General features: G+C 26.7%; 1 protein-coding gene across 6 annotated transcripts in view; it reads left to right on the top strand.

Annotated features, from left to right (window-relative positions):
- The window catches only part of LOC107164174 (5-hydroxytryptamine receptor 7), a 232925-nt gene extending 216921 nt beyond the window's left edge, over window positions 1-16004 (top strand). For all 6 annotated transcript variants that reach the window (XM_089220372.1, XM_089220373.1, XM_089220371.1 and 3 more), the window contains 2 exons: window positions 11009-11374; window positions 13462-16004. In XM_089220372.1, the coding sequence (XP_089076498.1) occupies window positions 11009-11374; window positions 13462-13725 (630 nt within the window). In that variant the 3' untranslated portion in view covers window positions 13726-16004. The remainder of the gene's footprint in view (window positions 1-11008; window positions 11375-13461) is intronic.
- The last annotated feature ends 311 nt before the right edge of the window (window positions 16005-16315 follow it).

Here is a 16315-nt window from a genome sequence, read left to right on the forward strand (position 1 = left end):
CTTTTACCACCCATCCACACACATCGTCCTAATTTCTCGCAACAATCGGTATTTTTTAGCCTTTATAGAATGCATCTATGCCATTTATATCAACATATTGACAACACATCATACATTATTATTGAAGTTCAAATTCAACCTATAATGTATTAATGTTTACGAATGCTAGACTGAATTGCCGTTAAAATACAAAACGATCGACCCATCACCGTGATGGGTTAAAAGTATCATTGTTTTCTCTGACGCGCGGACTTTAAATCTATCAAAATAATTGCACTGATTAAATTATTTGATGGTTGTTTGGTTGTAGTCGAATACAATTAGAAAACTACTAAATCATATCCTTAATATTATTGTGAATATTTTTTAAGTTTAGAGACCTAAATCCACTTAGATTCACTCCGTGTTACGCGACTTTTTGTTAACAATTTTTTTTTCTTTTGTAAATATTCTTAAGATGGTTACTGGGTGAAAACACTTGAACCATATTACAACGTTACCACCTAATATTATTAAATTATGTTCACAAAATTATGGTGATTAATTTATGTGTTAATACTTAATCTAAATAATGTTTAATTTCAGTATAACTTCTAAATATTTACTTAAACATAATTAATATAATATGTCAATATAATATCCATCTACTCCTAAGCAGTGCCGTAGAAACCACCGGTGCAGGCGGTGCAATGTATCGGGGCACTTGATCTTGAAAGGGCCTTACGCCCTTACCGATTATCCGATAATGTGACCTAAAATAAACAACAAAGTAAAAAGAAAATTATATTATAAAATTATGGAGCATCTACACCAACTTGCACCGGGGCACACATGTATCTAGCTACGGCATTGCTCCAAAGTTAGTATTCAGCTAAATACTATAAAACTTGATTTTATATTATTAATTCTATGTGAAATAATAAAACTATTCGTTTTCAATTCACCAAATTAATGAAGGTTTAATTATATCTAGGTTACTAACTAAAATTATAAGTAATTAATATCAGATTAATACTAAGTAAAGTAACCAATTAATTATATTTGGATACAAATAAAATGTCTTTATTTTATTAAATTAAAAAAATTATTAAAATCTATCCAATGCAGTAAGTATAATGGCTATGTAATGAGTAAATTCAATAAATTCTTATTGACTGGAAGTTGCGCTTACGGACCGACGCTCAGCAGTACTACCTAAAGTAAATTTATATTGAGTAAAAAGCAACTAGTTGTTTTCATGTTATTCTTCAATGTAAAATGAAGATAAGAACACTTGAAGTGATATTTTTTGGGAATCTATTTTACGGGGACATAACTAAATGCGCGTCTAAGCGTAAAATTCGTAAAAATAAATTTTTTATAAAGCAGCTAATCGCAATGTGCTATCTTTAACATAGCCCCGTTTTGTAAATAATGCACATCCATTAAGATAGATATATTCGTCTAGATTCCAATATATATAGTGTTGGATGATTTTTATCTGAGGTTTTTCTCAAAAAATGATTTACAAAGTAAATAAGTAATCCTTTAAGTATCAACCAATGAAACTGGCAGTAGCGAAATCTTAATACCCCATGATTTCATCATATATAGATTAGATTATATTGAGATTTTCATATGGAACTTTTCCGAGGTTTTGAACGAAAATTCATAATGCCATAATGTTAAAATAAAAAATAGAATAAAGTTTTTTTTTTATCAATAGCAATAAATTGTTTTTATTCACCGTAAAAAAAAATAATTAAACACCAGCTATACCTAATAAAATAACGTACGATAAATTTACATATTAAATAATCAATTTTAATTAAATAAAAACAGTAAATAAAGATAAGCTAATGTAGTAATACATGATTAATAATATATATGAAAAAATGAGTGATTAAAGTTAAATACGCCATTTTTATGAATTCAAAATACTATTTCAAAGTTTAAATTAAAAAATATATTTAGTAAATATTTTTATGGAAATACTAAAGATTCTAATGTAGTGAATTTTTTGAATAATATTTGTATAAAAAAATTATCATCGGATTTATATTAAGTGCTTAATTATATGTTACGATATGCAGTTATCATATTATTATTATATATCTATAATTAACAATTTATTGGATATAGGTCTTTAATCGTGATTATTGATTAATATTTTAAGTTAGGTATTACCAATGTAAATCTATGTGTATTGTGTATATGTCACAGATATTAAAATAATATTAACAATATTGGTTTGTTTATGGGAAATTAAATAAATAATTTATTTTCATTTTTATGTAAATGTATTTAGACGATATATTATAAGATTTTTAATATCGCTCTTCTTAAAAGATAGTATCTATGATAAGATATAGATACTTATTTTCTTCTATAACTACCTTACTACGTGCATATTTGTACACATTTATAGGTATTATTATAGGATATTTTGTTTGATCTTTGACAATACAATATCATAATCCTTGTATCAATATAAAATATATTTTGTAATGTTTCTAAGGAAAATAAAAATATGAAATTGAAAATATTGTTTCTCACTTAAAGAACAAAATAATATGTCAAAAACACAAACTGCATTTCTTTATACTCAATGAGAATTTATAACTTTAACCTTTTCCTCGATTCATTTAAAATTGAAAACGCACCAACTACCTATAAACAATAACTATTTATGACTGCATAAAAAATATCACATGTTACTTACCTACTAGTTACAATGCATACTTATTATTATTTATATACTATCCATGGGTACTTACAATATGTATTATGTATTTAAGTACAAGCAATTGATATAAACAAAAAAGCTATTATAATAGATAATATATTAAGCAAATTGATAACAAAATAAGTTTTGTACTATTTGTGATATTTATTTTCAATATTTCCACAAATTCAAGATTAATTTTCAAGTATGTAAGACTAAATTTCAATTGATAATAATAACAAATTTAATTTATAATAATTAACAATTAATATCTTAAACATTTTATTATTAAGGTAGTTATTTCATTTAATTATAATAATATTATAGAATTATAATAAAAATAGTAACATTACTCATAATGATCCTATAACATAAATAAAAACTTATTGTAAGAATCCCATATGTACATAACTATTTAATCTAATTGTAAGTTAATAACCATCATGTTAATGCTGTAACAATAAAAAAAAAAAAAATGAAAATATACCAATCATGTCTTGATAATAAATTATTAGAATTTAACGAACAATCCCCAAGAAATAACAAATCCAAAACAATCATATCAAAATCAACCTGTTATGGATATTAATGAATCTATCAATAACATAAATCCCTTCAAAAAAAAAAAACACCAAAGTTGAAAGTTTTGAAGAAGCAACAAGCTAACTCTGTATTGAGTAAATCTAAAATTAGTCAAGCTATAGACGTTATTAAGCAATTATATTATTATATAGCGTTCCGCACACCATGTTAAATACCTAAAACAATAAACATATGCCTCGTGCCTGCATAGTAATAGAATTTGAATTTTTCTAAAAAACCAATCAACGGTCAAAACTTTGCAGATAGATATTCATAAATAAATGACGTTATAAATAACCATTCAGCAACATACATCGATAATATTATAAAAGCATACCGCTACGTAAATTGATAATTCCCTCTAACCATATTATTTCTTAAGATATTAACCCCAGCACCATGTTATTTTAAACAATTATGTTTTTTTATATATACTATTACACGATATTATATTATTAAATCATTTACAATGATAATGAGAAAATATCTTAACATTATCTATTATTGGCATTATTGCAGCCCTAAAAGCTGGGCTTTGGGCATAGAAATGTACGTCTATAAACTTGGCCCACCTAAATAATTCTATCAATGTCAAAGATTATACCAATTTTTCGAGTATATTTCTAGAATTTGTGAGTATCTTTTATATATTCCACAGGTGAGTGGGACAACTTCATGTAGCCCACCCATTTTTCATCCGATTTTGTCAAGATTGGTATCAAAAGCTTTATTTTGATTTGCGAGAATTCACGAGTTTAATCCCAAAATTTACGAATCGTCCAAAACTCAGATACGAACTTTCAAAGTGTTGAAGTTATTCCACCCACTACATTTGATATGGTATAGTTTGGTGTTAATTATAATAGCTTAGTTTTTATTCATGACAATTTTCAAGACATATCATAATAATTAAAAAGATTTAAATGTGTTATTTTTTATAATACCTCAGATATAAACAGGGGGGAAGGGTTAAGTGATATCTAGCGGGTATACAGTAGCTATTGAGTGTACCTTGCGGAGTAATTTACTCCAATGTTTTCATTAATTTGAATTCAATGATAAACTATTGTATACGAAAAACGATTCTGAACGAAGACGATCTGTCAACATATTTTTTTTTTCATTTTGTAATTTCCAAATATTGTATGGTCTTTTAACAAATGTTACATAGTGTCCAGTACTGTGTTCGATTTCTGTAACTAATATGAACCTATCATAAAATAAACATATGTTAATAAGTTATTAAATTAATGAAAAAATATTGGTTTTTAATATATTTAATTTGGATAGAAACTTTTTTTACAAGGCTCCTAACACATACATAAAATATAAGTTTAAAAATACTAAAAATACATAGGTAAAACTTTTAAGAAGTTTTGATAACATTTATCGAATATTAATACCTGCAAATTATTTCCGAGTTAAAAATGTATACAATTGTTAATTTGTATAGCTAAGGATTGAAAATTTAAAAAACAAGATTCCACGTTAGTAGTTCATACTTTAACGATAAATCTAAAAAAAATGAACTTTGGATAACTTGCAAATTCACTACTTTGGACACAAATTTCGACAAAATCAAGTACAGTGGGTCCACATGAAGTTGGCCCAATCTCCTATTGCATATTTAAAATATTACAGCAAATCCTTACAAATTACTCGCAAAATATAAGTATAATTTTCACAATATATAATAATGTAGGGGGGGGGGGGGGCAAAGTTCATGGATGTAAGAAATTGTCTGCATATAACACATTCCCAAATACAATAATAATGGAATTGAATATCACAATTGAAAATACTAAATTTCTACAAAATTGATAATTGTACATTAAAATAAGATTTAAAATATTAGGTATCATTATTTTAATTGAATTTGCGTTTTTTTTATGCATATAATAAAATTATAGATCCTAGATAAATGATTATTGAACACTAATAAAATATTTAAGTTTTATTAAAGAATACAGTTTGAGAAATGAAAAACGAAATATAAAACATAGTTATTGATTACTATTATCAATCAATACAACCTATGATAAAAAATTATTTTGTAAGTAAAAATAGATTAGTAATACAATTTATAGTTAGAATACGGCTACTAGGTACATTAATATAAATTCCATTTAGGGCAAAATTGGTTGACCGACTATGCAATAATATTATTGGTATTTCATAACCAGAGGTTCTTAGAAACGCAATGAATATAATATAGTTTTCAACTTTAAACTTTAGCACGTATTAGTAAGATACAGTTATGTTAATTCAAAAAGGTACAAAAGAGCCAACTATTTGCATATTTTTTATACCTGTAATTGAGTACGATCTCAAAACTAAAAATAAAGTGACAAAGTTCTCGTTTTACTAGTTCTTAGTTCAGCCCATTCAGATCACTCTAGTTATTTGTCATTATTCCACAATAAATCCAGTGTATTTAATATTATACAAAATATACATATAAGCACTATAATATAATAACATTCATTAGTAAAATATATAAGTTGACATCATCAAAAAAATGTAATTAAATGTATCTTATACTATAATTATAATACGTGATTTACAAATCTATTAAATGTGATTTCAAAATAAGTACTAAATATTTTATTTAAATACAATTATATTATGTTTCTAAAATAATTTGCATTTAATTTCACTTTAACACATTTTATGTGAAAATTTTTACTATTGACATATTATTTTTATACTTTTATGTCTTCTAACGTTATAGATTTATAGTCCTATCTAAGACTTACTGTTTGTGGTTTTTAAAATCCCAAACTATAAAAATCATATTTGTATATTTTAAAATGTACAAGATCAATCGGTATGAGTTAATAATTCTGAAATACAGAATGTAACAGGTTTATTTGACTAATGGTGGTGTTATGCATCACATAGTCATGTTAAATATATATATGAAGTATATGTATATATATTATGAATTACCCTACCTTTTAATGATAAGAAACACTGATTAGCAAGAAATAAATTTGAACTTTAACAAACTTTTAAAATTTTTTAAAAATCAATGACGTAATAAAATTAAAAGTTTTAAACGTCAAAACTGTTTTTAAATACTTATTTATAAAATAATTATCTTGAATTATAAGAAAAAAATTTAATACAAAATTTAAATTATTTAATTTTTGTTGTAAGAAAAAAAAACAACAAAATATAACACATAAAAATGTTTGCACAGATCTCTAGAAATCGTTACAAAAAAAAAGAATAGAAAGTAAGTTATAGCATTAGTCAAATAGACCTGTTATATACTGTATAATGATATAAGGCAGTAATTTCTAGGTTTATAGGGTAAATCAAGGTTTTATACATTTACCGTATCTCACTTATTAATTATTATACAAATATATGTATGTTATCGGAACAATTTTATTACACTATAATTATATATTAAATACAAAATTATATCGTTTGATAATATTGTTAAAAGTTTAATACCACGAACCACTATGATTTAATAATAATTTTTAACTAAGGATATTATTATTTTTAATTAAACTTTAACAGTTGTAGACATCACGTTTATATTAAGTTAGTTGTATAAGAATATATCAATAAAGAGATAATTTTTCTTTAAACTATATTTCCTTTATGTTTTTAACATATTCAATTATAACTTTTAAGTTATAGTCATCTAAAAAAATATTGAATTAACACAAATTAATTTAAAATAAAATTTAACGTTGAAATAATAAATTGCCTACGTATAAAACCGAGAATAATTTTAATAAATAAGAAGAGCCTTCGACATATTTCATTACGAAATCAAAATAATATTTCTTACACACGTAACAATATTCTTTTTTGTAAATACATTTTATACTACTAATAGTACTAATGTACCTACCATTCATTCATATCATTATCTTTATATAATTTTTACTTGGATGCCTTTTGAAAATAATTACGAATAAAATTGAAAGTAGTTCAAGTATGAAATTAGATCAATAATAATGTTATTTGTTATAAAAATTATTTATTTAAGATCTCATGCTAGAAAACTATAGTATTTTAAATTTTTAATGTTCTTCTATAAAATACATGTGAGTACTTAATTATTTTTAAGTGCCTTTTATGGATATTGTAATTGTGAAAAAGAGTTTATGCACTTGATTGTTTTTAAAGCAAGTATGTTAAAAAATATGTTATGATATAAAAAACATAATATTGATTCAGTAATATTAACATCTACTCAGTCATAAATATTTACCCAACTTATCTTTATATTTACGCAAACGGACAGTCTATTTATAAATATTTTATTTTTATTTTTTAATTGTTATGTGACTTGCATATAGCAAATAAAAAACTTACACAACTAAAATAAACAATTAAGATTTCTAATCAGTTTCTAATCATAATAAAATTAAAGAAAATATGTATGAACAGATGATTATTTGTTACTGCGTATCATATCTTTCACGATTCAACTATTAGTATACACCTATGTGTTATATGTTATATCGTAATTTATTATCAACTTCAGTAACTGTCCATCAGATACGTATTGGCTCTTTGTTGAAATAACAAATGTACTCAATGCCTATTCAGTATTCATGATCTAAGAGTTTAAGCTTATCACACAAACAACAAGCTAAACAAGCGTCTGTTTACTTTATCAAAAGTATCCGCGTATATAATTATTTGAAATTCAATTCTATAGTAATTATATTTCTTGCGATTTTCATTTATCAATTGAGGAAGTACAAATGTTTAATATTTTGTCCCAGTTTTTAATGTTAACCGAAATTATACTAAGGAACAGGTTTGAAAAAAAAGTAGACCTATTTATATGGATGTTCATATTTTCATATTTTATAATTTATTTCTCACATCATTAATTTGTTTTTTTAGTTACACTACGCCAAAAAAAAAAATAAAAATATTTTCTCTCTACCTTTTCAGCAAATGGTATGCCAAAATTTGTTGTCATCAACAATTGGAACGTCGTTTGGGCGTAATGACAAATTAGGCAATCGCGATATTAAGCGATATTAAAAAAAAAAAAATGTCTTTGACTTGTATCCAACTTTAGAGGTTACTTTAATGTCCTTTTGCTCTGCAAACCTTTTTTAATTAATCAACGACGAGTCGAAAATATTGATACATTGATTAATACATAACATAATTAAGAATTGACAAAACTAATTTTATAACTTAATTTCTTTGATTTATGTGAAAATTATTTAAAAAAGACCGATAACTAATTTTTGTAAATGTAAATATATACACTTCTATTTTTCTTAAGTACTTTTTTACTAGGTTTAACTCTACACTAATATTGGTAATGCAAGTTCAAAATCAATGGTCATATTCATGAACATTGAAACAAACTTAAAAAAAAAAAATTTAATCGTATATTTTTTTAATTCATTCTGAATATTTTTGTTTGTTTAAGCATTTATAAATATGATTTATAACACAAGATTTGAGAACATTCAAATGTTGCTATATTTAAATATATTTTCCATTTAAAGTATTCAAGTATTATTTACAATCGAAGCAATAAGATAAAACGTCTATAAATGATTACATTCTAGCACCATTATTTTTTTTTTTTTTAAGATTCCGTAAAATAAAGATTCTGCCGAGTATGTAGAAATAACCGTTGCCCTATAATAAATTCCATCCATTCATTTGATAGCATTTATTTATTTATTGTCGTAGCTGTTTCTGACTTATTGAAATAAAAAAAGTACAACGTTTTGTAAAAACACATTTTTCTATGCAAGTGTGTTTTCATTTTAGTATTTTTAAATAAAAAGATAGGACTCATTTAAAACCTCTAGGAGTGATAAATTTTCGGCATTTGGTACTTTAAGTGTTTCAATATTCTACATTTTCTAAAGTTTCTCTGGGAAACAAAAATACAGACGTATGTGAATAAAACTCACATAAACGACTAAAACTCGGACCAACTGCACTAAAACTTAGAGGGTAACATTTGTGTTTTATTTAGACGTGGTTTCACCCTGAGAATTGTTGTAAGCGAACTTTATACAAACTGCGACGTTGATAAAAGGAATTTCTACAAATATGTAAAGAATAAAATTCTTTTCCCTTACCTATTACAATATTATCGTTCGGCGCCATACTTGTCACTTTTATATCACATAATAAAAAGATAACATAATACATAATGATACATATCATGTATCTAATAATTTAAGACCTAAGTCGTGAAGTCTCTATGGCCAACAAGTCTATTAAAGTGAAAACAAATAATGTGCCCTCCCCTTATTATCAAGAACAAAATTATTCATTTTTTTAGTTATAAATACTATTAAAAATAACAAAACAACAATATAACTATATAAGTAATGTCACTACCAATCTAATATATATATTCTTACAACTTTTTATTTTATTCGTTGGATGTTTTGAAGTCAACAATATTCGAAATGTTTGTTTTACACATGTTAGTAAATATATTTTTACATTTACTTTGGGAAGGATATCATTTTATTTGTAGAGAGAACATTGCAAAGTGGAATAAGGCCCGTTTAATGAGCCTGTTCAAAGGAGTTAAAATGTGTGGTAAACATAAATTAATTGATTTAACAACAGTTAATGCACATATTGTGTAATAATTGTATATTATAATATATGCTTAAGATAAACATTAAATATTTATAAATGAATATGAAACATAGAATCACACAAACGAAAGGATTCTACCGTGAACCTTTCAATAAGACTTTATACCATTATGGTTAAAATGTTTGGAAGGGGAACACATTACATTCGATTAAGAGTACATCGTTAAAAGTTGATTTTAAAGTTCCATTACTTCTGTGCTTGGGGCTATAAAAACCACAAATAAAAAAAAAGATATTATATGGATAGCATTTACTTTGAAATATTAGGTATTAACATCGTTCAGCATTATCACTCAATCTTAAAATTCGAAATATAAACCACACATATGTATTATATATTAATTATACAATCGTAAGCGATTCTCAGATTTGTGGTTACAAATTATCAGTACCTACCTCAAGATAATAATTAATATTATTACTAAATCCACTATAATACGTGTGTGATAGTAATTTTTAAACGTAATTAATTAATAGTGTATGATGCGTTTCAAATGAGATAATTTCAAAAATTTGTTTCATTTTCCTGACATTTTGTACCCACATAGGCAGTAGAGTCTGTGGTACTATTTATTTTCCACATTTTTGATTTTAATCAATTATGAACAGAAAATAATTTTACTACAGTTGACCAACATGATCATTACAAATATCATCTAAATATAAAATTTTTCATAGCAATCTGATAGCTGATCAAATGAAATCTTGGCAGATCTTGATAGTGCAATCAAATTTTGAAATTAAGTTCCGTATAATATTATTAATTTCACTTTATTTTATGTTGAAATATTTTATTTTTTTACTCACCAAAAATTAAAATCTGAAATGCTTATGAACATAATGCAGGCTTTTGATTTCAAATATAAAATTAAGTTTCCAATATCTTAAAAATTACAATATTCATATAAATTAGTACCTAACGATTATTTGGTTTGGGTTAATAAAAAGAATCGATAGGTACTTCTAAAGTTCCATATTTTTTTCATCCTAATCCAACTTGCAACAACAGTAATAATAAAAATGCTTAACGATATGATACTTTTTGTACACTTAAATCCATCATTTACCAAATGCGTTTTATGTTTGACCGTAAATGCAGTGTAGTGGAACGATAGGGAGCGGTGCACGTGGTGGCGACGGATGCCGATGCTGCTCGATGGTTCGCCGGTCGGTGGGCGAATACCAGTGCCCAGTGTTGATGGTAGTACCCAGCAACGGCCACAACACAGGACGTCCGGCCACCAAGAAGCCCGAATCCGGTGGCAAGAAGCTCAGGTTCCAGCTGGCCAAGGAGCGGAAGGCGTCCACCACGCTAGGCATCATTATGAGCGCGTTCACCGTGTGCTGGTTACCATTCTTCGTGCTGGCACTGGTCAGGCCGTTCCTCAGCGACCCATCCAGCATACCCAGTTCGCTGAGCAGCCTGTTCCTGTGGCTTGGCTACGCAAACTCGTTACTGAACCCCGTGAGTATTATAATTATAATTGTTTCAATATTAGAGATACGTTCACTACCATTGTGTTCGATTTCTTTTCTTTTCTTTTTTTTTATTAACTTCCTTATTCCTATACGTGATACCTCGAATGCCTATAACTTAAAATCATTTCAAGAGACAAGAGAAAATCGAATTATTGGTGTTCTTAAATCAACATTTTGTTTTCTTTGTAAAAAGTGACTTTATTCAGTAACTTGATGACTGGATAATATCTCTCAATAATTTGTTTTACTAAAAATTTATTTCATTGTGATATATACATTTCTTGATACATACTAGATTTGGCCTCTGGCTTTGTGAGTATTTGAATTTGGGCGCATCTCATATTAATGTAAATAGCTAAATTATAGAGGTACAAAATGGATGGAAAATTACCAAAATAGTGTATGAATTAATTCTTCGTACGCCGTAGGGTGCCGAGCCTTAACAAGCTAACAAGGTCAAAGAGAAACGTATACAAAATGTAATAATAAGTAGAGAAAATTGCATTAAATATAAAATAAATGATTAATACGTATGTGTCATTAGTTTATTGAGATTAAGTGGATTTGTATATTACAATTATGTTTTATCAGTTAATTTTTTGTATTTAAATAAAATTATAATAATATTATTATCCTATATTTTATCAATTAATGAACTTTTTATGATATATTTCATTAGGTTTTTTATTTGTTCTGGTTTTTATTTGTCGACATTTTAATCGATATTTCGTACCTGTCGACATTTTTACCGTCTGTGTTATGACAAACTGTCAATATTTCAACTGTCAGCGTTTGAACCGTATCCCATATAATTACGGTAGAGCTTCGTTTCGAAGTTTTCTACGATACTATACAATTTACGTCTATAACGTATGTCTATAGCTGTTTCTGTTTGACGTTTCGTAATACCGACGTCATCGCTGCGGTCACCCTGTCTTAAAGATTCCTGGTATTAGTGGTATTTACCGATTTCCAACGCGCCACCTAGAGTAGTAATATCTGTTATCGGCGGCGAATATTACGATACGAATAATATTTCAAATATAACTTACGGTTTTTCCGATTCGGAGGTTTAGAACAAAGTACAGCGTAGGGATATTAACCCGTTATTACTTATTACTATACATACTTTAAGATTGCACATGGCAGTCAATATATTATTACTCATAAACCTATAACTGTTGTCTTACAAGTCTGTGTTCTATTTGTAGAAAATCTAACAGAAGCGTAAGTGTACGATCAAAATGGAAATCACACTGTGCAAAATATTATATAGTAACCTCATCGATTCCTGCTTTTATTGTAGGTACTACATATACCGAAAGTTTATTAGTAATCTCTCTCTCTCTCTCTCTATCTATCTATATATAATATATAGGAAGTACCTACTAGAAATAATATCATAGGTTTAGTTCAAAAGTTATACAATTCACACATTGTTCTGACTCGCATTTACACATTTTTTTTGTTTTAAGAGTTTTTGATGTATTGCTTAAAAAAATCTTTAGATTCGTTTTTATAAAAAATAAATTACACACTTTTTTATATTTAGAAACTTTTTCGTGGATACAATTTCTAATAGTTATATGCAATGAGCATATTATATTAAACAGCTCGTGAATTAATTTTCGTGAATTACTTCGTAAAATTTCATAGCCCGTATTTATCTTATAATGCTACCGCGATTGATTATAGACACGAAGAATTTAAATGTACCTAAATTTAAAATATTTAGATGCTACCTATTATAATGTAAGACCACACATATCAGTAAAAAAATTACAAGTTCATATTTTTATGCTTTTAAACGCATACACTTTTTTAAGTGCATATTTTATGACCCGCCTTTGTACACGAAAACCAAGTTTATTTTACTGAACATATTCACTGACAGATGAAATTGCATACTATACCGTCGTCTATACTACAGTGCAAAACATGTTCAAACATCACAAGTTGCGAGCACCCTTCATCCAACGCCAGGGGTCTTAACCAGTCCAAAATCCTGTTGTTGCTTTCATTAATGCCATATCGACCATTATTGCTTACCTTACCCGTTGATAATTGATTCAGGTAATCTACGCGACGCTGAATCGAGACTTCCGAAGGCCGTTCCAGCAAATACTATACTTCAAGTGTGGCTCTCTGAATCACATGATGCGCGAGGAATTTTACCATTCACAGTACGGTGACCCGGAACCACAGCACTCCACACACTATTGCGTGATACCCGGAGACCCAAACATCGTGCCACACCATCCATCTCCGACAAAACCGGACGACACGCGGACCATCGATTCTAATCAACAAACCTTGGCGTCTGAGTCATTCCTCTAGTAGTGACTCAATTGTTATCACGACGACGACGATAACATTCGACTCGGTAGTACACCTACACGAGAGTGAGGGGTAGTTTAACCGCTAGGCAACGCGCGACGATATAGTCGATACTAATATATTGTAACTATAATAATTGTATGATGCGAGATGAGATTATGTTTGCCGATATCATTTCATATTTTCCTTTTCGATTCTGTTCACATCAAACGGACTCCGAGTGAAAAAATAATAATAATGTGTTAAATAATTCCGAATGTTAAAAATTGCAAAAATGGTAAAACATAATAATATTTATCGTTCGTTGTAACATAAACCATTATACATAATGTATAATAATGATGTATAATATACTATACCTATATTATCTTTTTTGTTTTTGTTTTCTACAATCGCGCAATAAACACTTAATTAAAATTCGCGGTTTGATATTTGATTACAAAATCGTCTCGGAGTTTGGCATGTAAGTTTTACCAGTTAAATTATATTATATCAGATACCTATTATTCGATATTTCAATTATTTTGTTGACAACAGCGTGATCAAAGATGTTAAACAACGAGTAATTTACGTTAAAATCGTATTTAATATTGTAGTGTTATCTACCTAATTGATTTTGTGTATTTTGTGTCTTCCGTTATGATCACTTTGATATCTATTTATCCAAACACATTACGCTAATATTATACGTGTGTGTACTCAGTACACGTTGTCTGATTGTGTAGGTACTAATTTATTTACACTGAATTACTGCAATATAATTATGCTTTCAACTGATTTTTATTTTTCAGTTCATTATTATTTGTATCTTTAATTCAATGTTTAACAATACATGTTTTGAAAAACAATATTCAAGCAACTATACTTATTCACATACATAAGAAAAGTGTGCAAATATTATATAAAAATATGTTTCCGATAATTGTATGTACTTATAATTATATTCAGCATATGCATTTCAATCATAAAAATAAGAAATTAATCAACTCAGATTAATCATGGTTACACATTTTTATAAAAAAAAAATATATCTAATCATCACGAATATTTTCAATGTTAAAATAAATTAAGTTATCTATTGATCTTGAGCTTTGTTTTACTATTTGAACATACTGAAAATATTTTGCTTATTTAACTGTAAGCACATAGTTATATTCTTTGTTGGAAATTATTTTTACAACCATTTAAAATGTACGATATACCTACCAAATAACAATTTTGTTTCAACTATGTTCACCTAATATCTATAAAACTATATAAATGAAAAATGAAATGAAAAATTATATTTTGATAACACAAAAACATCGATATAATTTAGCTATGTTGTAACTATTTTAATTGATTTCAGAACAACATATACAATTAACAGTAACATTTAACATTAATAATTATTATCTGTTTTTTTTTTTAGCATTAAAACATTTTTAGATAGTTTATTAAGTCAACCAAAAAAGATAAGTTTTCTGTTGAAATGCCTATAAAATATAAACTCACGAATTGCTTTAAATACATACTTCGATAGTTTATTAAATCGCAAAGGTGTTTCATTTTTTAGAAGACGTACTTAATAAATGTGAATAAAATAAAGTGAATGAATGTTATAGTTATATAAATACTACGAATAAGTACTTCAATTATTTTACAGCAAAACAGTAGTTCAAAAAAAAAAAAGATTTACAGTTAGGTACTATGTTCTTAAAGTATTTACATTTTTATAATAAGCTTTAAGCTTGTATAAATTCAAATTTAATTTAAGCCGTATACATTTTTGTTAAATTTTGATTTTAGTTAGTAAACGTTGAAAAATTTTGAGAGTTGAATTATTTTATGTAATTATTGTGATAGAATGTGTATTATTTTATTATCAATTAAGGAAAATTAAATTGTAAAATCAAAAAACTATTAATACCTAATCAGTGAAAGTTAAATATTTTCTGAAATTTGAAAAAATAATTAATAATAATAATAATACACAAATACTCATAATAACCACACATTCAGATTGTATAATACCATATAATATAATCCATAACACGCCGAATTTTTTGTTTGTTTAAAATTTATAGTAAGTTTATTATGTTGTGTATAATACGCATAAAATCTTAACAATATAATATATATCGATAATTTCACGTGACCATTAATGTGCTCGAATATAATATTATTATTGATATTTGGTGAAATTATTATTCAATTCTTGTGTTCGAACATTATACCTTTTGTTGTTTATGTAATAAAGAGCGAGTGCAATTGTGTTGAAAATTAACATATTATACAAACCATCATGTACTCACTACTTCCCAGGTGTCCTGTCGCTGATCATCAACATCCATCTCATTTGCATTATGGGTACTTATCCACTAGTAATTCTTCCACATGTATTGAACATCATATAGCTTAAATATGATTTGGTTTGTTATCGTTTGATTAACGCATCACTGACCTATTTTGTCCTGTAGATGATAACAAACCTTTTCCACGATATTTATGCAAACCGTCATCATTGATTTTAAACGCCTAAAATGTTTTTAATTAAAATCAAGTACTCAAATGTAAATAAATTAAAATATTAATTGAAAAGCTAAAAAAA

The sequence above is a fragment of the Diuraphis noxia genome, unplaced genomic scaffold (assembly GCF_037042655.1).
Source record: "Diuraphis noxia isolate RWA-SAM2 unplaced genomic scaffold, SU_Dnox_SAM2 contig0002, whole genome shotgun sequence".
NCBI lineage: Eukaryota > Metazoa > Arthropoda > Insecta > Hemiptera > Aphididae > Diuraphis > Diuraphis noxia.